Source organism: Triturus cristatus, chromosome 7 (assembly GCF_964204655.1).
Source record: "Triturus cristatus chromosome 7, aTriCri1.1, whole genome shotgun sequence".
Lineage (NCBI taxonomy): Eukaryota > Metazoa > Chordata > Amphibia > Caudata > Salamandridae > Triturus > Triturus cristatus.
This window is the reverse complement of record NC_140590.1, coordinates 778,244,630-778,269,357: the sequence shown is the minus strand read 5'-3', so window position 1 is coordinate 778,269,357 and position 24,728 is coordinate 778,244,630. Positions and strand designations below refer to the sequence as shown.

At 49.2% G+C, this 24,728-nt stretch overlaps 1 protein-coding gene across 4 annotated transcripts in view; it reads left to right on the top strand.

Moving 5' to 3' along the window:
- The window catches only part of CSNK1D (casein kinase 1 delta), a 308,710-nt gene that overhangs the window by 207,712 nt on the left and 76,270 nt on the right, over positions 1 to 24,728 (top strand). For 2 of the 4 annotated variants that reach the window (XM_085617576.1, XM_085617577.1), the window contains exon 8: positions 4,895 to 5,034. In XM_085617576.1, coding sequence (XP_085473702.1) covers positions 4,895 to 5,034 — 140 coding nt within the window. The remainder of the gene's footprint in view (positions 1 to 4,894; positions 5,035 to 24,728) is intronic. The other 2 variants (XM_085617578.1, XM_085617579.1) reach the window with 1 other exon arrangement.

Genomic DNA, 24,728 nt, shown 5'->3' with positions numbered 1-24,728 from the left:
CAATTTAGCGTACACGTCCATACGCTTAAGCTGCATACCTCCAGAATAGAGAACATCTATCTCTTTTTTTAGAGTGCCCATTATCAATGCCTTTATGGAGGGACTCGAGAGTCCTTCCCCCGAGACGTCCACCTGCTCCAATGTGAAATCTCAACATTGTTCTCACCAGACTAATGGGTCCACCCTTTGAACCATTGCACATATGTGAGCTGCAATTTCTCTCATGGAAAGTTGCTTTCCTAGTTGCTATCACATCACTCAGTAGAGTGGGTGAGCTTCAGCCATTAACTATAGAAGAACTCTTTTTACAAATGCACCAAAATAAAGTGGTTCTTAGAACCAATCCTAAATTCCTTCCTGAAGTAATTTCTGCTTTTCATTTCAATCAATCTGTTGATTTACCGGTGTTATTCCCTCAACCAGATTCAGTGGCAGAACGTGCCCTACACACATTAGATGTGAAGAGAGCATTGCTTTATTACATAGTAAGGACAAAACCTTTCCATAACACAAATCAACAATTTGTCTCTCTTGCTCCACCACACAAAGACAATCCCATATCAAAATCTGGTATTGCAAGGAGGATAGACAAGTGCATTCAAATATGCTATGCAAAAGCAAAACTAACGTTAACAGTTCACCCTAGAGCACACAGGGGGCTTCTATGGCATTCTTTGGAAATATACCCATAGATGACCTATGCAAAGCTGCAACATTGGTCTACACCTTACACATTCACAAAACACTATTGTGTAGATGTTTTAGCAAGACAACAATCTAGAGTGGGCCTGGCAATTTTATCTACACTATTTCAGACAACTGCTATGTAGTCTATGCACAGCATATGATCTACAGCTCATAGGCCTCAAATGGAAAATGCTACTTACCCAGTATGCATAAGTTCTTGGTATATACAGCTGTAGAGTCATATGCGCCCACCCGCCTCCCCTGGTACCTATACCTGTTGCAGTAACATCTTACTTGGATGCATGCATTCATGGACATCTGCTTTTACTACTCTTACTAACTCCACTATCTCCTTCTGCGGGACAACAATCTAACAATGGAGTCGATGCCCATGCGCACTATCACCGAAAGGAGAAGTCACCTACCCAGTGACTAGAAATACTTTTTTTAAAAGAAAAATAAGGCGCAAACATCCGGACCCAAAATTAGAATGCGATCTATGCACAGCATATGACTACAGCTCTATATGCCAGGAATTTTCCTTCTTACTTGGAAAGTAGCTGTTTGAGGCATACGAGCTGCAGATTACACACTGTGCATAGACCGCCATCTGGTGTTGGGCCCGGATGTTTGCAGTTGTTTTTCCTCTTGGAAAGTCTTTGGAAGTCACGAGGTATGTGACTCCTCCCTTGGATCGTATTGCGCCTGGGCTTCGGCTCCATCCTCAGATTGTTTTTTTCCGCCATTGGGCTCGGATGTGAACTTCGCGCTCCGGTTCTGAACAGTCTCGTATGGCACAGAAATCCTGAATGGTAAGGATGCTATAGGCCTGAATTTGGATCAGTCAATCCTTTTTAAGAAGCTGTTTGCAATTCCCCGCCACATCCCGCAAGCCCAAATTCGTCTCGAATATGGTTTAAAAAAATCAGATCCCTGACAAACAAGGCATACTAGTCAAGTATTACTGGAGGATGCGGGACGCAGAGGAAAATACACTCGCACATCATAGTTGGGCGGAAATTGAAAAGCAAGCTAGCTTCACAAATTCAATTTTCAAAGTTCTGAGGGCCTCTCTCTTAGCATTGAAGTTAGAGGAGGCATGGCTTACAGCCTCCACCTACTCTTGCTTTAAACAATTGGTCAACAAAGAGATAAAACGGCATTCCATATTATTAGATAAAATTGCCTTAGCAAAAAATAAACATGCCTGGGCCGTGATTCAGACATACCAGAGGCTGCAACCCCAACCCTACCTGCTGGACCACTTTTCAGCCCAGAAAAAACACTTTTTTACTTTACTAAGGCTAGGGTCATGTCCCTCAAAGGACCTGACCCCAAAATGGAAATACGTATGGCAATCCAAGGAATGTCGCCCGTGTGGAGCTTGGGATGAGTCTTTACTGCATCTACTATGCATCTGCCCTGCCTTGGCAGAAATGCGCAAAAAGGACCTTCGGGAGATCTTTAGGAAGGAACAAAAAAGAACTTGTAGAGCAGCAGTGATTCACTGTCTTACTGGCTCATCCATTCCATTGTCCTGCAGAGCCATAAACTTTTTTTAAAATGCAGCAAGAGATTTGGACAACGCAGAACCCGTTAACCAACTTACGCAGCATTAGATTACCTGGTTTTGAAACCATTTGAAAGTTCTGCTTACATGTTAACTTTTTATACTTTTTATAATAATTATCACAATGTACATTCTTGTAAGTTTTATCTATGGTGGTTTTTCCACCCTTTTATGGTTTTTTATGAAATCAAATAAAAGTATATTCTCTCTCTGAACAGTTTCCAGTTCTTCTATCGGTGTGCAATCCTTCCCCCTTTTCGCTGTATTGTTTTCGATCGCCATCTCCACACTCAACGCGACTCTCATTGTTCCAAGTCTTCGATTCCGGTCGTCGACGAGGGCCTTCAGGCCTACCCAAGCTTCGGTCCTGGCTGATGGAAAGGACTCCATTCAAAAAGTGTCCTTGATGTGGGTCCAAATTTCCCCACACCGATCTCCATGAGGTATGCAACCTATGCCTTCTCCCCTGAACACGAGGCTCGAGACTGTCCGGCGTGCAAATCCTTCCGGTCCAAGAAAACCATTCGAGACCGAAGGGCGAGAAGAACCATGGCACACTCGTCGACGGCGATCCCAGATGACCTCTTCAGCGAAGGCGTCAACGCTTTAGAAGGACAGCACACCGAAGAGGGCCTCGTCAGCGCCTCCGAGGCCGACTACTCCGATGTCTAGGACCTCACTTTGGCACAGAGGGTTGTGAGTACCAACATCCAACCCCACCCCCTCCGCGGCATCCAAAAAGGCTTCGGTCATGCCTTCGCCCTCGGGCCTAGGCAACACCAAGGACATCGCTTCTCACACCTCGCCTTCGGGCCCAGTGCAGAAGCCTATCAAGCCTTCCGGCGGCTCGGGCCAGCCTACCGTCGGTGCCGAGCTCCACTCCTCTGCACCGGCGCCGAAAAAGAACATGGCCTCCTCCTCGACACAGAGCTCCACACCGAAGCACTCTGTGCCGAAAACAAGCACAAGCTCCTCTGTACCGACACCGTCCCTGGAGCCGAGCAAGAAACACAGAGCCATCGACACTCACACATCGAAGCCGAAAGTCATCTCTGAGCAGAGTAAACAACCAGCCACTCCAAAGCCGCACAGTTCAAAACAACGAACTGATGCAGACTCCAAGACTAGCAGTCCTTCGGCCCGAAGCTTTCGGTGCCGAATGATCAGCCACTCACAGAAGAACTGTTTAGGCCTGATCCACTGCAAAAAACACTCGTCAAGGACCCTAAAACTGGACATTGATGCTCAGCATCAGAAAGAGATCGCTGGACAAGCCTGCCCCAGCTCCACCTCCAAAGAGGAAAGACTTTGCTACCTCCCCTCTGAGGATACCTTCACCCCCTCCTGTACCTCTTCCTCCACCACCACCACCTCCTCATTCTCCCACACCCTCTCCGGATGCTGATGATGAGGATAAGGTCTATGATGACACAGGATGCCAGCCCCATGACCAGCCCACAGGGGACCCCACTCCTACAGGCTCCCCAGACCCATGGGACGATAACATTCCAGACATCCCTAATGTCCCCCCAGGATGATCTCTACCCTTCGAGACCATCAACCTTGGCTTCACATAAATAAGAGCTCAATTTAGTGTTCATGTATTTCTCCACAAGTTTGGAGGGCAAAGGGAGGCGTGAGATGGGGCGGAAACTGCTTGGGTCTTTAATATCCAAACTAGGCTTTTTTTAAAGCGGCAAGACCAATGCAGTTTTCCATAATTTAGGAAAAAGCCCTTCAGAAAACATAGCATTGAAAAGAGGTGTAAGTGTCGAGGCTATAGGTTCAGAGGCCAATTTTGCTATTGCTACTGGACATGGATCATAGTGTGAACCTGATTTGGCAGATAAGAGAAGCTTGAGCGAGTCTAAGTAGGATATTGATGGAAATCTATCCATACTAAACTTTAACACTGGCTATGCACAGCATGTAGCTCTACATGCCAAGAACAGATGCATACTAGGTAAGTAGCCTTCTCCTTACTGGTATGCAGTTCGTTTTAAAACACTTGAGGAGTACACTTTTGATCTCACTAGATGGAGAAAACGTGTTTCCAGATGACTTGAATTTATTTTTACTGTATGGTGGATTCCTGGGTCTTCAAGCGTTGAAGAAACCCCTCTCTGGGCTCTTGCAAAAGAATACAGAACCACCATAAAACATGTCTCTGCTGTGGCCTTTATCAATGCAGCACTGCCACCATTACTATCTGACCAGATCTCTGAATATTTGGGTCTGACTTGACATATTCTCTTGCCACAAAGCTACAAGTTTCTTCTGGATCTTTGCAGTGAAACTAACCACTCCTGTAAGTTTTCATTTGTTTTCTTGACCTACTGTGCCTGTGCTTTGTTCTCTGTCCCTTATCAAAGAACCTGTACTTCTGTTGAACAGTTTTAAGCATTGCTATGCTGATATTTGTTTTCTTCTATTAGTTGTCCGATTGAACAGAAGACAGATGTGAACATAATTGAGATGTATATTTGGAAGGCTGTTCAGTATGTCAGGTGCTTGATTTTGGGACTCTTGTAATTTGTTTTTTATATTGCTTAACAATAAGCTAAGTTACAAGGTAGTATTGGAATTGCGTCAGCACTCGAGAGTTGTTGTAAAGTGTTGCTTCTCTCTCATTCTCAGCTAACACTTCTCCTCGCCCAGTGACGGGAGCGGAACGTGAACGGAAAGTGAGTATGAGATTGCATCGTGGTGCCCCTGTCAATATCTCTTCGTCTGATTTAACTGGCCGACAAGATACCTCTCGCATGTCAACCTCACAGGTACCGGAAGGGAACTTGTGGGTGGGTACTGGGGTGTAGGGGGGTGAGGGGGTCTGTGATTTAGTTTTATGTGAATAGTGCGAGTTAATATATTTATTGCAATGACTATTTCAGTGGTTCAAATGTCAGTACAGCTGTCTTGCAACAACTATCTTACAATGCTGAAAAACATCAGGGATGCCACTTTTTCCTCATTTGCAGCTACAAAAATGAACTGGCAGAATTCTTCGGGGGTTGGCATTTTCCTGGAACCAATCAGTTTTTAGCAGTTTCTCCCTGTGAATTTCATTTATTTTAGTATTTAGTTTACTTATATTTTCAAGGAGTGCCTAATTTTCAACCCTGTCTGCGGTCAGGCCGTGCATCCAACATACTGTTAGCAGGCAACGCCAGCAGCTCACAGCCTTTGGCCATGTGAAGCAGGACCTTGCCTGTGGCCAGCCTTTGACATACCTACCACCCCGCCTGCCAACTCCAGCAGCTCCTGGCCTTTGGCTGGAGTAGCACAGCGGGCCTATGCAACCCTGCAGTCTTCTCATCCATGCTGCACATGGCTGGGTGTTTGTCTTGGTGCTTAACCTGCAGCCAGGCACAGTGCCCAAACCCCTGCCTTCAGCCAACCCCGTCTGCCTTCTCTAGTGAGATTTGGCTGCAGACCAGAACACCCTCTTTGCCCATCCCCAGCCTTCTGCCATTAGCCTATCTTGTCTGATTTAGCACATGGTCTGAAACTGAGTCTTTGCCCCTGCCGTCAGTCTGCCCATGCAGCACATAGCCTTTGAGCATACACAAAGGGGCTTGAGTGGAGGGCCTGGCTTTCAGTTAGAATCTTGTCCATCCACCTGATGTCAACCAACCCCTACCAACCATGTGTAGTGGAGATTTGCCAAAGGCGCTGGCCTGTGGCCAGGCCTCTGTCCTACCTGCTGTCGTCAGTCAACCGTGCTCTTTGAGTGATTGGTTGCAAGGCCTCATTTATGATCCTGGTTTCTACTCTTTGTGCACTTCCCACTGCCTACAGCCTTCCTCCACAGCACTAATCTGAAACTGTGGGCACAAGCAGGGTTTTGCAGCATGAATACTTTGTGGATTCACATACTGTGCATTATTCTGCCATCTTGTTGTTGGGTCCATAATAGTTGCTTTGTAGTCTATTTTCTTATTTTCGTGTTTGTGAGCATATGGGTTATGCCCCTCCCTGTGTGACGTCAAATGTGTGCCCCAGAAACTCTTCTACGTACTAGCAGTTTTCAGATCTGGTTTTCTGGCATTGTCTGGAGCTAGGGACACAGCTACGGAGTCAAAGGGGAAGAGACTGCATAGCACAGATTCACAGTCCCAGAGAAAAACCAGGAAAGCAATTGAAAACTGGAACTGTGAAAAAATCATCCGATAGAAAGAACACCGAAGAATATTGGACCGAGGTGAGCAACCATATGCACAATGAGACTGTGGGTTAAAGAATGAGAGAGGAGTATTGAGCACACACAACTTATATTTGGCCTACTATAAATACGCACAAAAAGACAACCATTCGGTATGTAATCACTGCCTTATTAAAGACCGCAATTCAGAGGATTGCGAAGCCTTCTTGGAGTTCTTGCCAAGGACAATTCGAGCAAGACAGAAGCAGAGGGGTGCCTGCTACGCCATGGTGTCATTACAAGGAAAAGAGGGGTTCTTATTGAACCAGGGCCTGTTGAGTGACAGAGGACCCAATTGAGGACACAGAGGCCCAGAGAGAAGAGCAGGAGCTTGAGGAGGTAGACAGAGAAGAGTCCTAAAAAGTGATTGAGCAAGATAACATAAGTGCATCCAGTGAGCGAGCCAAGGAGTTTTGAACTCTAAACATACAGATGTTGAAAATTTTGATGCCAGGCCAAAAGAGCCCCATGATATAACGACACTGCTGAAATCAAACCCTCAACTAGCTCCAACTTCGAAAAAATATCATAAGCATCAAAGGGATAAAACTGAATCTGAGAAGGCTGGCTAGATGTCAGTCTGTCTTGATGCCAACAAAACCAGCTATGCACCTGTGTCATGAAATTGCTTGACAATAACAAATGTTTCGATGCGGACTCCAAAGATCCCCTACCTGGACGACTGGCTTGTGAAGGCAAATGCGTTCAAAACAAGGCCATAAAGACACTGCACAATCTGGGGTCTCAACTGCTTCAAATCGTCAACACCATGAATGATGAATAATCGATCCCATGAGGCTTAACACTGCAAAAAACGTTAATCATGATCTGCAGACAGTTCTATAAACCTCAACCTATAGAATTATGGCCCAAGCAACTTGACGCTCCCAAGTGACCTCAGGACTGGTTAGGAACCTGGATGTGAACATGGACTCAAAGCTATCCCTGATACCATGTTCTTGTATTAGGCATCTCTGAGGCTCATCCTCCATTTTGCTGCACATTGTTTTTCCACAGTGCGAAACTGGAATCGTGGTTCACTGAAGTTTTTGGATAGGTGGGAAAAATTCAAAGCTCTAGAACCTTAGCCAGCAAAATAAAATTTCATTAAAATGTCTGTGAGTGAAGGGAATCGTGAGTAATGACTCGCGGTAAAACAGTTGGGGTACACCGGTATTAACCCTTTAAAGGCTGCTCAACAATTTTTTAAAACACTACTAACTCAAACTACTGAATGCGTTTACAATGAAACAGTATGCTTTATGAGTAAAGTTGTACTTTTATGCCTAGTTTGAAAGAAATCCATTCAGTGGTTTGGGTTGTAGGCATGAACATTTTTTCCAATTGGAGATAAAATGATGAATCACTACTTTTTGGACAAAGCTAGTGATTTGACAGACCTTGTGGTAATCCGTCCACTGGGTCAAAAGTTGTAGGCAACTCTAATGCCTTTTCAATTGAAAGTGTGACTGAACCAGATTTACTCGGTAGTGACCACCTTTATATGACAAATATTTTGAGATGATGCCAATAATTTCATGGCGTTAATCAAATACTCCAGAGTGCCGCCAATATTATAAAGATCTGTATGCCAGTAGGAGCTGTTCTGTACTAGATTCTGCTTGTGATGGCAGCTTAATTTCTACATCAGCAAGTTTGCAACAGATTACTCCAGTAAAATACACATTGCCATGCCAGAAACCTCCAAGGCTGTCTGATTAGCTTTTCCATACCAGTGTCAAGTGCACAGCTAGAATAGGTTCAGTTCAATGTGCAGGTAAGACTGGAGGCAATAATAGTTCATGAACATCTTTTGTAATAGTATTTATAAAGCTCTTACTAACCCTGACTAGGTGTTAAAACGCTTTACGGCAAGTAGAACACTTTTCCGGAACCCAGGTTATTAGTTAATGTAGTGATCTGAAAGAAACACGTTAGTGATGGATTCCTTACCTTAACAAGGAATGACCCCAGGCATCAGACTGGATCCGCAAAGGTATCGCCAGCAGTATACCTGCGCATCGGAAGGTGGCCTTGTGCGGTTCCGTGTCCGCCGTTGGCGTCGTGGTCGCAGAGATGACGTTGCGGCAACTCCTTCGATGCTGCCCTCACGTGCTGACGTCAGTTCTTTCTTTTTACCCCAGTATTGGAACTTTCATAGATTCTCATGCTTTGTATCATTCCCCGTCGTCGGAATGGGAGCCTCGGTAACAAAAATATATATATATATACATATGTATAACCATAGAAACAAAAGAGAAAAATTAGGCCCAGGCCTCATCTCATTTTGTAGTATATCACCCTCTTTGTGTAAAAGAGCCCAAACTTTTGCCAGGGCCAATCAGCACAGCCTCACCCTCTGGAACCTTCCTGAGAGAGCTCAGAGCCTCAGATTTTTCTACCGCACGTTGTGCTAGGGAGTCTCCACTGAGCTCTGCTCAGTTTTTTTCACAGAGTTACTTTTGGATATCTTTATTACCATCTTTTGAGACAGAATGTCAGAAAAGGAGAAGAAAGCTTTATTTAGGGCTTGTGCCTCTTGTGGGAAGAAGAGACTGTTTGTGGAAGACAGGCATGAGAACTGCATATACTGCCTGTACCCGGAACACAAGGCCACTGACTGTAAAATCTGTCGGACCTTCTCGACCAAGACCTTGAGAGACAGAGAGGGGCGCTTGCTGACGTGGCTGCAGAAGATAAAGACCAGGGAGGTCATTTCTTCGGATGAGGAAGAATCTATCTCTGGCACCTCCTCCAGGAGATCGAAGAAGAGGGGTAGGTCATCGCCCTCCACTTCTGCGGAACCCCCTCTCAAGGTTCCTCTCAAAGCCCCTCACGGGATCTCTGACAGGTCTGAGGAGGCTGGTCCCAAAAAATCTCCTCACGACAGTGTAAAGGAGAGGCAGGGACGGGCTACTGTGGACATAGCCCCTAAGGACAATAAGGGGGTTGCTACATCTACCCCTCCGTCCCAGAAGGAGAAACCTGTAAAGAAACAGGCTGCAGAAGCTCCTCAGTTGGTGCCACTGAAGAAACCGCGTCCGTCGACGCAGGCGGCAGCAGGTACGTCGACGACGATCTCCTCAATTAAGCCTATTTCCATGGGGTCGTCCACGAGACCGTCGACAATATCTACTTCGTCGACGGCGGTGTCGACGACGAAGACCACGTCGACGATGACGACGACGACGACGAGTTCGTCGATGTTGATGACTACAAGTTCGTCGACGAGACTGTCGACGGGTGCTCCGCCGACGATGAAACATACTACGTCGACGAAAAAGAAAACTCCGTCGACGACTGCTCCGTCGACGACTGCTCCGGTGACGGCTGCCCCGTCGACGGCTGCCCCGTCGACGACTGCTTCGTCGACGACTGCTCTGTCGACGACTACTCCGTCGACGACTGCTCCGTCGACGAGGATTACAGGACTGTCGACGGCCTCATCGTCGACGACGATTTCAGCTCCGTCGACGACAGTTGCCTTTCAGTCGTCGTCGAGTACGTCGACATTGGAAATCCCGTTGCCATCGACTCCGTCGACGAGACCGCCGTCGGGACCGTCGACGACGAAAAATTTGGATTTTTCAACCCAAAGATTAGTGATTACACCGGACATGACTTCCCCTAGGCGGGTCACGCCTTTGCCACCATCCATGCTTCTCGAGGACTCGGAGGAGGATGAGGAGGATGGGCAGTTTGGGGACGCATACAGCCTTTCAGACCTGAATGTCAAACAGCAGGACACAGATACGGAGGAGTTTTATGGCCCAGAGGGGCAGGAGGGGCACCAACAGGGATTACGCCCCCGCCCTGTAAGGCAGGACCTAATTGCCTTGCCAGTGGCTTTGGTGTCGGATTTGCAACAGATGCTGCAAGACTACAGATCTCGTTTTCCGACGTTGCCGGATCGCACTCCAGTGCGTCCTTCTCCTTTGGAAGTGCCACGTGACATACCAATGGACTTGCCACCCCTACCAAGAGAGGTACCTCGGTCCATTTCACCAGTGCTGCCCTTAGTGGTTCCCCAACCTTCAGGTACGGAACCTGCTGATGACGCGGACGATGGAGATACGGACGAAGACGACGAGGGAGAGGTGATCCCACTTACAGATCCAGGGGATCCAGATGGGGACCCTGATGATACACAGGATCCTGATGCTGTAGGCCGAGAGACAAATATATCGCCTCCGGTGGACATTGGTGGTTTCCATAATTTGATGGAACGGGCATCCAAGAGGTTTGGTTTGCCCTTTACGGTGGAGCAGTCCGACTGCTTCCTATATGACTTTAAAGCCCAATATAAGAAGTCTGTAAGATCAATTCCCATTATAGAACATGTCTGGGATGAGGGATTGAAGACAATGCAGAATCCAGCAACTGTCATTCCGGTTCTTCCCCGGCTGGAGAAGAAATACAAGGCACCAGAGGGCAGTCCTGCGTGTCTTCTAGGACAACCTAAGCCGGATTCTGTTATTTCACAAGCTGCTCAAAGTAAATCTAAGAATCCGTCCACTCCTTTAACCACGCCTCCAGATAAAGAAGGCAGAAGACTGGACAATGTGGGTAAAAGATTCTCCACCATGGCCAGCTTGTTGGTGCGGGCAGCAAATTCTCTGGCTATTCTGGGCAGATACGACCGCCAGATGTGGTGTGATATGGAACCATTCCTGGACCAGCTACCAGAAACTAGTCAAGACGAAGCCAGACAAGTGCTGATGGAGGGAGAACGATGCTCCTCGGAAGTCATCGACTGTGCGATGGACATTGCTTCAACTGCTTTCAGGGCTTTGGCGGGCTCTGCCGTCTTGCGCCGCCAAGGCTGGTTGAAGGCGACTTGGTTTCGCCAGGAGGTCCAGAATAAGATCTTGGACCTCCCCTTTGACGGAGAGATGCTTTTTGGAAAGCATGTGGATGACGCCCTCCAAGGCATTAAAAAGGACACCGATACAGCTAAGTCCTTAGGCTCCTTGACCTACCGCAAGGTGCCATTTAAGGGGGCACGTGGTCGGGGGTTTTCTAACTACAGAGGAAACCAACGGCAGTATTCCTCTCAATCTGGACAGTCTTATAAAGGACAATACTCCAGCCAGCGCCAAGGACAGTCGGCGTCTTTCTCTCGGCAGTCCCAGAGAGGACGTCGGAATCGTCAGGGACGAGACAACGCCAAGAGGCAATAGCGGCCTCCTGGCTCTGGCTACTGTTCCTCCCCTGCCACAAACACCGGTTGGGGGCAGGATATCTTTTTGTCTGGACAGCTGGGCGCGTTTAACATCAGACCGGTGGGTCTTGAACATAGTTCAGAGTGGCCATACGTTGGAGTTCCAAGATCTTCCTCCAACAAGAGCTCCAGACGCCCGTGCAGCGAAACATCTCCGACTATTACATCTCGAAGCCCACCAGCTTTTCATCAAGGGGGCGATAGAGCCCGTGCCACTTTCACAAAGGGCCAAGGGGTTTTATTCCAGGTTCTTCCTGGTTCGGAAGACGGAGGAGGCATGGCGTCCTATACTAGACCTCAGGGAGCTCAACACCTATCTCATCAAGCTCTCTTTCAGGATGGTCACACTCCAGGATATTCTAAAGCTGCTCAATCCGGGAGATTTTTTGGCATCCCTGGATTTAGAGGATGCTTACTTTCATGTTCCGATCCACCCAGCTCACAGGCAATATCTACGCTTCACAGTAGGCAAGAGCCATTTCCAGTTCAAGGTGCTCCCGTTTGGCCTTCGGTCGGCACCCCGCATTTTCACGAAGATGCTGGCACCAGTCGCTGCTTTCCTGAGGAAGCAGTCCTTGGAAGTGTTCCCGTACTTGGACGACTGGCTCATCAAGGCTCCATCGTTCAGGGCAACGTCTCAGGCTGTGTCAACTTGCATAAGATTGTTCGCCCATTTGGGTCTTCAGCTCAATGTGTCCAAGTCAGAACTGATACCCTCCAGGTCACGGAAGTTCCTTGGGGCAATTCTGGACACAAGACGATGCACGGCTCGTCCGTCAGAGGAGCGTCAGGGCAAACTGGCCGCTTCCGCTCGTCTACTACTACACAAGAGACATGTATCGGTTCGACAGTACAAGTCCTTGCTCGGATCAATCTCATCCTGCATACCTTTGATACCGCATTGCAGGCTACATATGCGTCCTCTACAGGAGGAGCTGGACAAACAGTGGCGTCAGGCAGAAGGATCGTTCAACGACAAAGTATGGATAACACCTGCCATGCGCACGGCTTGCGAATGGTGGCTGGGGAAGGAAAACATCGCAGGAGGATTAACGTTCCGAATCCCTCCTTCTCCTATGGTGGTCACCACGGATGCTTCCCTAGAAGGGTGGGGAGCTGTCCTCCAGGAGCTTCAGGTCAGCGGTCACTGGAGTCCAGCAGACAGACTGCGCCACATCAATCTTTTGGAGCTGAGGGCCATTCACTTAGCCTTGCTGGCGTTCCTCCCCAGACTTCAGAACCGTGCAGTGCTGGTCCGGACAGACAACACTACGGCCATGCATTATATAAACAAGCAAGGGGGAACGAGATCACGGACGCTGTCCAAAGAAGCTCAGGTGATCTGGGAATTTGCCATCTCTCACGGGATCACTCTGCGAGCCGAGCACCTGGCGGGGTGTCTCAACATCACAGCGGATGCTCTAAGTCGGCAGACGAAGGTGACGCACGAGTGGGAGCTGGATCAGGCCACTCTGGAAGCAGTGTTCAAGAAATGGGGCACTCCGACCATAGACCTCTTTGCGACCCCGGAGAACGCCAAGTGCCGGTTTTACGCAAGCAAGGTTCCCCAGCGAGGGTCTCTGGGGAATGCCCTTTCGATTGCTTGGTTCGGCGCATTTTGCTACGCCTTTCCTCCGATTCCCCTCATTCCTCGAGTTCTCAGGAAGGTCAGGGCAGAACCATGCAAAATGATCCTCATTGCTCCAGCATGGGCGCGGCAGTTCTGGTTCTCGGAACTCCTACTTCTCTCCCAGGATCGCCAGATTCGCTTGCCACTGATTCCATCTCTGTTATCGAGAAATCAGGGCCAAGTCCTCCATCCGGATCCGGAGTCACTTCACTTGTCAGCGTGGCTCCTGAACACAGAGAATTCCGCCATCTGAATCTGTCTCAGGAATGCAGGGATGTTCTATCTCAGGCACGGGCACCCAGCACTAATAAGACCTACAGGGCAAAGTGGAAGAGATTTTGCCTTTGGTGCCAGAGGAATAAACTCCATCCTTACAAATCCCGGCCACATCAGATTCTGCCCTACATCCTGTCTCTGGCCAAATCAGGTCTGGCGCACTCTTCGATCAAGGTGCATCTGGCTGCCTTATCCCGCTTTCGACGGAAGACATCGGGGCCATCTCTATGGTCTGCAAGAATTGTTAAGCAGTTCCTTAAGGGGTTATTTCGGATGTATCCTCCGGTCCGGCCACCTCCGCCTATCTGGCAACTTAACCTGGTACTGGCTCAACTGATGAAAGCGCCCTTTGAGCCGATTCACAAAGCGGACTTGAAGTTCCTATCTTGGAAACTGGCCCTTCTCCTAGCATTGACTTCGGCTAGGAGAGTTAGTGAACTCCAGGCTCTCTCTATAGTGGAGCCTTTTCTACAGTTCAAGAGGGATGTCATGATTTTGAGAACCAACCCAAAATTCATCCCGAAGGTGCCTTCGGAGTTTCATTTGAATGAACCCTTAATTTTGAACTCCTTTTTTCCGCGTCCTTCCACTCAAGCGGAACGAACATTGCATTCTTTGGATGTCCAAAGATGCCTGAAATTCTATCTGGAGCGTACACGCTCTTTCAGAAAGTCTACTCAACTATTTATCGCCTACAGTGCACCACGGAAGGGGTTACCGCTCGCCAAGAGTGGCATTTCCCGCTGGATCTCCAGTGCAATTCAGTACTGTCATCAGGCTGCGGGCAAACCTTTGGATAAGAGGGCCCGGGCGCATTCTACGAGAGCGATGGCGTCTTCAGTGGCTCTCTTTGCTGGAGTGGCGATTAAGGACATCTGCAGGGCAGCAACGTGGAGCAGTGTACACACCTTCACGAAGCACTACTGCCTGGAATCGGTGGGACGAGCTGACGCTGCGGTTGGTCAAGCAGTCCTCCGGAATCTTTTTCAATGAGAGGTGAGCTTTCCCTACAATCCCTCCATCCTGGTAAGCACATTTGGTTTCAGTAATGGTTGTTTTATCATGTGCACTGAGATGATTTTGTAAAGCCATGTAATTACCGAAATGTGCTTGTCGTGATCTACTGCTTGCTATTCTGATACAAAGCATGAGAATCTATGAAAGTTCCAATACTGGGGTAAGAAAACAAGTTACTTACCTGTAACTTTGGTTCCCCAGTATTGGTAACTTTCATAGATTCTCATGCGCCCACCCACCTCCCCTGGGAAAGCTCTGCAGGCTTACTAAGATAGTGGCTGTTGGCACAACGGCTACGAAAATCTGAGGCTCTGAGCTCTCTCAGGAAGGTTCCAGAGGGTGAGGCTGTGCTGATTGGCCCTGGCAAAAGTTTGGGCTCTTTTACACAAAGAGGGTGATATACTACAAAATGAGATGAGGCCTGGGCCTAATTTTTCTCTTTTGTTTCTATGGTTATACATATGTATATATATATATATTTTTGTTACCGAGGCTCCCATTCCGACGACGGGGAATGATACAAAGCATGAGAATCTATGAAAGTTACCAATACTGGGGAACCAAAGTTACAGGTAAGTAACTTGTTTTCTTCCACGTCAGCAAGTGCATATACGGAGAGAGCGGTACCCCGTCACTTTTTGACTGAGTTTTTCTAGGCCTTTCTGTCTCTATCTTTCGAATCAATCGACTCCTGGTGAAGTAGGGATGCCCGGCTTCAAGTCCTGCTCGGACTATCATCGCATGATGTCGGTGACTGACTCGCACCGTGTGTCTTTACTGCCTTGGGTGCGATCATGACCCCAAGTCGTGCCCCGACTGCTGTGCCATGTCGCCAAAGACTTTGCGGGAGTGGTCCCGAAAGTTGCTTGAAGTCCAGCAGTTTGCTCCGCGCCGCTCCAGGTCCTGGTCCCATGGGAGGTCGAGGGACCGGTCGCGGAATCACCATTGTTCATCTGGATCGAAGTCTTCGCACTCTGGGTCAGGTTCGACGAAGCGTTTGAAGAAGCGCCATCGCTTTCAGACTTCCCCTCGCCCATCGTGGCTGAGTGTGCGGGTGGTGACTCCCATGTGGCTCCGGCGGAGTTTATGCATTTGCCGCCGGCCTACCCGCCCTTCCTGGTTCCGTAGGCGACACTGGCCCAGATGCAGGAATTTGTCAGCCATAGCTCGCCAGACGGTGTGCATTTGGGCCCTGTCTGGGGGTCCTCGCCCTTTACTGTTGGCAGCTCCGGCATCGCTGTCTGCTCTGGCCCCCCTAATGTTTCAGCCCCATGTGGATACAGCGCCGGAACTAATTCACTCGACGCGGATTCCGACGCCAATGGGGGATTTCTATCCCTATGTCCATCCTCCTTATTTTCGGCCTGTTCATCAGCCATAGGAGGAAGGGGAGGACTGGGAGGGGTCTGAGGACCCTCTCACAGCGCAATGTGGGCAGAGGAGCTGGATGAGGCCAGAGGTCTGGATACCTCTCCTGACCGTGGCATGCTAACTCCTCCTACCGTGGCTACGGAGGAGGGTGCAAGTTACGCAGTGGTGTTGCGTAGGGCGGCAGAGGCCCTCCACCTCGAACTCCCTACAGTGGCCGTCAGGACTAACCTCCTGACAGAAGTGCTTCAGCCGACGGCTACTTCTGCGGAGCCACTGCTGCCTTTTAATGATGCACTTTCAGACGTTCTTTTGGGCACCTGGTCCAGGCCCAACACAGGGGCTCCTGGGGATAGGAACGTGGCCCGACGCCTTCGCCCAGCCCCGGGTGAGCCCCTTTTCCTTTCCCAACACTTGGTTGTCCAAGCCTCTGCGTCCCCCGAGCGCATTCCCTACTGCACCCCCGGACAGGGAATCCAAGAAACTGGAGCAATTTGGGAAGAAGATTTTTTCTTCTGTCAGTTCAGGGCTGCTATCTGTGAACACCGCAAGCCTCTTGGGCCGTTATTCCCACTCTGTGTGGGATACGGTGGCGCGCGTGCTGCCTCGATGTCCGGAGGAGGCCCGGACAGTGCTCTCTCAAGCTATTGAGGAAGGGAGGGATGCGGCCAAGTTCACTATTTGTTGTTGCCTTGACACCGCCGACTCGCTGGGCAGGGCGATTTCTACGACAGTGGTTTCAGTCGCCACGCCTGGCTGCGTACAACTCGTTTTTCTGGGGACTCTGATGGACATGCCCTTTGATGGCATTCGCCTTTTTGGCAACAAAGCAGATGGTGCGTAGGAGTGCTTTAAGGAGTCGCAGGCTAAGGCCAAGTCTCTGGGCCTTTCCGCCACGTGCCCTCTGCCTTCTGCTTTTCGCTCCTTCCGTGGCAACTGAAGGGGCGCCCGACACGTTCGCTTCGGAGCCACAGGCCTGCCCAGCAACAGTCTCAGCGTGGACGTGGGACCCACCGAGCTGGGTCAGGGGGCCAGCGGGCGGGTCAGTTCACCTCCACCCTGTCCACCACTGCCTCCAATCTTTCGTAGTTCGATTTGCCATTGGCTCCCCCACTGGCACAATATCACTTCGGACAGGTGGGTTCTACTCCCTCCCCTTTGAGACTACCCCTCCAGCCATGCCACCCCAGTACCACCACATGTCGGGGGATCACTGGGCACTTCTTCGACAGGACGTCGCGGCCCTCTTGGCCAAGGGGGCCATCGAGCGCGTTCCTACGCCAGAAGTAGGACGTGGTTGCTAGTCCCACTACTTTCTGGTGCCCAAGAAGGTCAAGGACCTGCGTCCTATCTTGGACCTCCGGGACGCTAATCTTGTCCTCCAGAAGGAGAAGTTCAAGATGTTAACTCTGGCTCAGGTCTCGTCTGCCCTCGACCCTGGAAACTGGATGGTAGCGTTGGACATGTAGGAAGCATATGTTCGAGGCCTATGAGCTGCAGATCACACACTAAGGATAAGATCGCCATCTGGTGTTGGGCTCGGATGATTGCAGGTTGTTGTTGTCTTCGGAAGAAGTCTTTGATCACGAGATAGGCGACTCCTCCTCTGGACAACAGTGCGCAAGGGCATCCACTCCATCCTCAGATTGTTTTTTTCCGCCATTGGGTTCGGATGAACTTTTTTCCGCTCCAGCAGAAAACTTCTAGCAATCACAACAACTCTCTAAAAATTTACAACTCTACGTCGAAATCCCATCGGACCGGCTCCGGACGCGGCTGATGGAAAGGACACCCTTTAAAAAATGCCCCCAATGTGGAGCCAAGTTCACCCACAGTGATCACCACGAGGTCTGTAATCTGTGCCTCTCGCCGGACCAGAACGAGTCCAGCTGTCCAGCCTGCGCCGCATTCCGTTCGAAGAAAACCATCCGGGACCGAAGAGCTCAACGCCATATCATAGCCAAACCGGCTCCAGAACCAGACGACATCTTTGCACAGGATGTCCCTGACGACGATTCCGAAGACCTCCAGATCGTGTCCGAGGCCGACGATTCTGATCCGGGGCAGCGTGTGAGTACCAGCTCCCCTACCCCAACACCACCAAAAAAGACATTGGTCAAGACTCTGCCAGCTGGGCCCAGTCGCGACCCAAAATCATCTTCAGAAGCCCCGCCCCCTGGCCCGACTCCGAAGAAAACTAAGCCTGCAGGGGGCTCGAGCAAACCTCATATTATCGTGCCTACAATACCTTCGGCACCGAAGCAGGCTCCGAGGCCGAAATCTTCATCGGCACCGAAACGTCACTCGGCACCGACGTCTCCACCGGCACCTAAATGTTCTTCGGCACCGAGGTCTCCAACACCGAAAGGTTCGTCTGCACCGAAAGGTCCTTCGGCACCGAAAAATCCACCGGAACCTGAAACACCAAAAACATCCTCGGTGCCGAAAAAAGTCCACAAAGAACCTGCCGATCTCACAAAATCCAGATCGGAACCCAAAAAGTCGGCGCGAAAGCCACCTTCGGACACTGAGGAACTTTTTCGCCCAGATCCAATGCAAAAAAGAATTTACATCAATCCTAAAACCGGACATGTCACAGCTGTGCCATACAAGAAAAGGAAGCTGGATACAACACCTCCTCCAGCTCCTCTAAAGGACTGTGCCACTTCACCCATACGTCCTACCTCTCCTATATTACCTCCTATCCCATCCCCCCCACCCCAACTCCTTCTCCTCTACCATCTCCTTCTCACACACCACCTCCACTCTTGAAGAACCCTTCCTACGACTACATCGTAACAAAGTGGTTCTTAGGACAAACCCAAAATTCCTCCCTAAAGTCATCTCCCCTTTCCATCTAAACCAGTCAGTCGAACTGCCAGTCTTCTTCCCTAATCCAGACTCAGTAGCTGAGAGGGCACTTCATACCTTAGATGTTAAAAGAGCCTTGCTTTATTACATCGACAGAACCAAACCTTTTCGAAAAACCAAGCAACTGTTTGTTGCTTTCGCTCCACCACATAAGGGCAACCCTATTTCCAAATCGGGTATAGCCAGGTGGATAGTTAAATGTATCCAAATATGTTACCAAAAAGCTAAACGTACTCTTACAGTTCCCCCTAGGGCGCACTCCATGCGTAAAATAGGGGCTTCTATGGCATTCTTAGGCAGGGCTCGAAAAATCCATAAAATGGCACTAGTCCTGCAGGTCTAGTGCCTTGGAAAATCCCCTCGACCTCACTTTAACCTACTTGACCTCCGTCTCCGAAAACGGAGCAAAAGTGACAAGATTACAAGATTTAAAGGCATCTTTATTGCTCATTCACTCTATGAGCAATAAAAATGACTTTAAATCTTGTTATGTCACTTTTGCTTCGTTTTCACAGACAGAGGACAAAAGTTAGTTTCTCTTCCTACTCGCCAGAAAGGGCGAGTAGGACCTAAAAATAGCTCGTCCTCATCAATTCTCCCTCGCAAATGCGAGCGGGCGAGTGGATTTGTCAAGCCCTGTTAGGGAACATCCCCTTAGAAGATATTTGCAAAGCAGCCACATGGTCTACTACACACACCTTCACTAAGCACTACTGTGTCTATGTGCAATCCAAACAACAATCTTCAGTAGGCCAAGCTGTCCTAAAAACTCTATTCCAAACTGCTGCAACGGATACAGGTGACCACCGCTAAGGGAGACACTGCGATATAGTCTATCCTTAGTGTGTGATCTGCAGCTCATATGCCTCGAACGGAATATGCTACTTACCAGTATGCATCTGTTCTTGGCATGTAGAGCTGCAGAGCCACACACGCCCACCCGCCTCCCCGGGACCTGTATCTGTTCCAGCATTGTCTTAATTAGACACTACACATGGACATCCTTTCTCTTTATTTCTTATACACCATCATTTCCCATCATGGCGAAAAACAATCTGAGGATGGAGTGGATGCCCATTCGCACTGTTGTCCAGAGGAGGAGTCACCTATCTCGTGACCAAAGACTTCTTCCGAAGACAACAACAACCTGCAATCATCCGAGCCCAACACCAGATGGCGATCTTATCCTTAGTGTGTGGCTCCGCAGCTCTACATGCCAAGAACAGATGCATACTGGTAAGTAGCATATTCCTTCCACATTCCCATCCTGCCGACCCACCGGCGTTTCCTGCGGTTTACGGTAGGCTACGAGCACTTTAAATTTACTGTGCTCCCATTTGGCCTTCCCAGTGCCCCTCGGGTGTTCACAAAAGTGATGGCGGTGGTCGCAGCTCATCTGCGCAGATCAGGAGTTGCAGTCTTCGCCCTATCTCGATGACTGGCTGTTGAAGGCGGGCTTGCCCCGGACAGTCTCCCAACTCCATACTACGGCCGATCTCCTGCATTTGCTGGGGTTCTCCATCAATGTGCCGAAGTCGCACCTGATTCCCTCTCAGAAGCTTTGTTTCGTTGGAGTGGTTCTGGATACGACGCACTTTCGGGTCTATCCTCCCGACCGGCGAGTCTAGGATATTCAGGCTCTGATTCTGATCTTTCAGCCTCTATCCTTTTCGGTCAGGATGACCCTGAGGCTGCTGGGCCTAATGGCCTCCGGCATCCTGCTGGTCGATCATACCAGATACATATGTGGTCACTACAGTGGGACCTGAAGTTCCAGTGGGTGCAGCATCAGGGGAACCTGTCCGATTACATTCAGATCTCGGAGGGCACTGCACAACAGTTGCAGTGGTGGCTCACGTACCAGCATTGCGTCACTGGCAGATCCCTCTCCCTTCCCCAACCGGAGCTCACACTGGTGACTGATGCGTCCCTCCTGGGACGGGGAGGCCACATGGGAGAGGTGGAGATCGGAGGCCTCTGGTCTCCGGCAGATTCCACGCTCCATATCAACCTTCTGGAGCTCCGGGCGATCCGACTTGCACTGAAGGCATTCCTTCCCTCTGTCAAGGGGAGAGTAGTGCAGGTGTTCAGATAACACCACTGCCATGTGGTACTGCAACAAACAGGGTGGGGTGGAGTCGTGGACCCTATATCAGTAGGCCCTGCGCCTCTGGACATGGCTGGAACATCAGGGCATTTCCCTGGTGGTTCAACACCTGGCAGGTTCGCTCAACCCCAGGGTGGACTAACTCAGCCGCAGGTGCATGATGGATCACGAATGGCGTCTTCACTCTGACGTGGCGCAAGGTCTCTTTCAACAGTGGGGAGAGCCTTGGTTAGATCTATTCGCCACCGATGAGAACGCGCAATGTCAGCAGTTCGGCGCGTTGAAGTTTCCAAGGCGGCACTCAATCGGCGACGCTTTTCGTCGCGAGTGGAGTTGCGGTCTGTTGTACGTCTTTCCGCCTATACCTCTTCTGCCCAGTGCTGAAGATCAGGCGCGACCGGGCCCAAGTCATTCTTGTGACTCCGGACGGGGCTTGAAGAGTTTGGTATCCCGAGCTACTCAGTATGACAATCAATTCCCCCGATCCGACTGCCTCTTCAGGAGGATCTTCTGTCACAGCAGCAGGGGACGGTCCTCCACCTGAACCTGTCCAGTCTCCACCTCCTTGCGTGGAGATTGAGCGGCGGCAGTTGATTCCTTTTGACTTGCCTCCGGAAGTTTGTGATGTCATTCTGGCAGCCAGGTGTCCCTCCACTAAGTTGGTATACGCCTGCAGGTGGAACAGGTTTGTGGTATGGTGCACAGAAAAGGCTGTGGATCCCCTTTCTTCCCCTCTTTCTGAAGTCTTACTGTTACTTCTTTTTTTGGCCCAGCAGGGCTCTGCTCTGGGCACTACCTTTCTGCTATTTCGGCCTTTCTCAGGCTCCCTGATCAGCCCTCTTTGCAAGTCCCCTGTTAACAGATTCCTTAAAGGCATTACTCACCTTTTTCCTCCTATTCCCTTCATAATGCCACAGTGGGACTTGAATCTGGTTCTCATTTTATGTGCGCTCCCTTTGAGCCTTTTCACAACTGTCCTCTGTCTGTTAACTCTAAAGACTGCTTTCCTGGTTGCCATCACCTCTGCTAGGAAAGTGAGTGAGCTCCAGGCTCTTCCTTGTAAACCTCCTTTTCTATCTGTCCATCCGGACATGGTTGTGCTCAGAACCCGTTCATCCTTTTTGCCAAAAGTTGTCACTGCTTCTCACATCGGGCAGACCATCACTTTGCCCACCTTCTTTCCGCCTCCGCATCCTTCCAGAGAGGAAGAGAGGCTCCACCGTCTGGACCCAAAACGTGCACTGTCATTTTACCTGAATCGCGCACAACCGTTCCGGATGGATGACCAGCTCTTTGTTGGCTACGTTTGCGCCAAGAAAGGTCGGGCCGTAGACAAGCAGACTATCTCCAGATGGGTCGTCTTGTGTATTAATGCCTGCATTCTCTGGCAAAGAAGGAGCCTCCGTTGGAGCATTGCTCCCATGCCACCAGGGTGACGGCAGCCTCTACTGCATTGGGACGTGGTGTCCCTTTACAAGACATCTGTCAGGCAGCTACTTGGGCCTTACTGCACACTTTTACTAAGCACTATTGCCTGGACAGCCAAGTCTGGAGAGATGGCTTCTTTGGCCGTTTTGTTCTCCGTGACTTCCTGGTGTGATGTTGGTTTGCAGACCCACCACCAGGGTTGGTATCGCTGGGGTATGTATTCTAAGGTAAGGAATCGATCAGTAAAGTGTTTTTCAGATGCACAAGTTACTTACCTTCGGTAATGATATATCAGTAAAAAACATTAGTTAGTGATAGATTCTTTACAGCCCCACACATCCTACCTGTTCTGTGAACTTATTGAAGGGCCCTAGTTTCAATGCACCAGTGGTCAGTATCTTGCATGGCTCTGCATTCGTGGTGCGGAAAGGCGTGTACAGAACGGACGTCAGCGCACAATGGCGGCGTGGAAGTAGCTGCTGTGTCGTCATCTCTGCGACCACGACGCCAACGACTGACACAGAGCCGCACGACGCCACCTTCTGACATGCAGGGGTACTGCTGACAATCTTTCCGGATCCAGTCTGACGCCTGGGGGTAGTTCTAAGGTAAGGAGTCAATCACGGTTTCTTACAGATCTATTGTTACCGAAGGTAAGTAACTTGTGCGTCAAGATTAGTCATGTGCTCACAAGAAAACAATTACATGCATTTGCTCCAGTTACTTTTTGGTATTTTAATACCAGATAGGTGTGATCATTAGGGGGGGGGGGGGGGCAGCTATGTGGTTTCAGGTGATTGGATGGTGAAATAGATAGGCTGGCAGCGAATTAGACAGTCAGATGACTGGGATAGGGGTTTAAAGAGGAGAGGTTGTGATCTTTGAAATGAGGTGTCAGCCAGTTGCATAATTACAATAAGTATTGAGTCAGACGGACATGATGCTATACTCCGAAATAGAATGTATGCAGAGAATGGCAGGTAAGAAGAGGGTTGCGATGAATAAAGTGTGCATTCCAAGGTTCTATTTAATGCAGGGTTTTAGTAATACCATGAAGTCTTTGAGAGTGCAAGTAATTTGAGAAAGTAAGCTGTAGAAGAAACATTATACATAATGCTCCATATTCGGGACAAACTGCTTAAACATGTGATTGAGAGTACATTTAAACATTAAGGGTCCTAGCCTGTTGTGTGCAAACCATAGGACAGCCCTTTTAAACTGTCTGTATCCCAACTTTGGTACATTGTATGCTTGACAGAGTCTGCACAGAAAAAGAAAGGTCACATTTGAAGATCTTCCCTCACTATTTGTTACACTTAAACGTTTTTCCCCTCCCTCACTAAAAATGTAATTTCACTGCCTTAAGACTGTTTCGCCATTGCACGGTCAATTTTATCCTTTGTTTGGTCACACAATCCCATTCAAGTCTACGTTGTGTTGTATATGTGGCTTTTCTAGTATATGCATTGTATATAAAAGTGAAGCAAGAGTGATGAAGGCCTGTGGGTTCTATTTTGAATGTCCTAAGCGTGCTCTAAGGTGGTCAACCATGGTCTGCAACCAGTGTAACTGCACCTGGCGCTGGCATCTGGGGAGGCCATGTTAAAAAAAAAAAAAATAGCATGAGTTTTAAAAGCACCTGCTGCAGAGATCCTTGTGCAACAGTTTTCAGGCAGTAATAAAAATGTCAATATAACTCTGGTGATCTCCCTTCAGCACGTACATTAAAGTTTTGTTTAGTGGCAGTTTCCACTCATAATATATAGCGCAGTGGGTGGATATGCCTGCAAAGAATGTGTACCATGCCCAAATCGCTGAATTGTGTTTTTGAGGCATGTGTGGCTGTAGATACCCATGCCTAGCATAATCCTGCCATCTAGTGTTGGGTTCAGTACTGTGCAAGTTTTTCTTCAAAGAAAGTCTTTTGAGTCACGAGGTAGTGACTACACCTTTTGCCGGTAATGCGCATTGTCGACTGTTTTCTTCTGACATTTGGTTTGGACTTGTGCTCCTCTTCTCCGGTTCAACACCATAGCTGTTTCTTCTTTTACATACTATACAGGCGGTATTTTTTTCGATCGCGGCTTTCATCAGTCCCCCTCAGAAGTTGATCACCATCGACTTTGTCAGGGCAACTAGAGTCTGCTGCAGCCCCAGTGGGCCTTTGCCCTTCGTGGCACACTTTAAAACTTCACCATTCCCTTCTCTCTGTGTCCACTCGATGATGGAGCGAATGCCTTTCTACTTCTGTTATTTCTGTGACAAGTTTCCATGCACCGATCTCCACCAGGTGTGTAACTTAAGCCTCTCCCCTGAACACAAGGTGGCTACTATCGAGGCCTGCAAATCTTT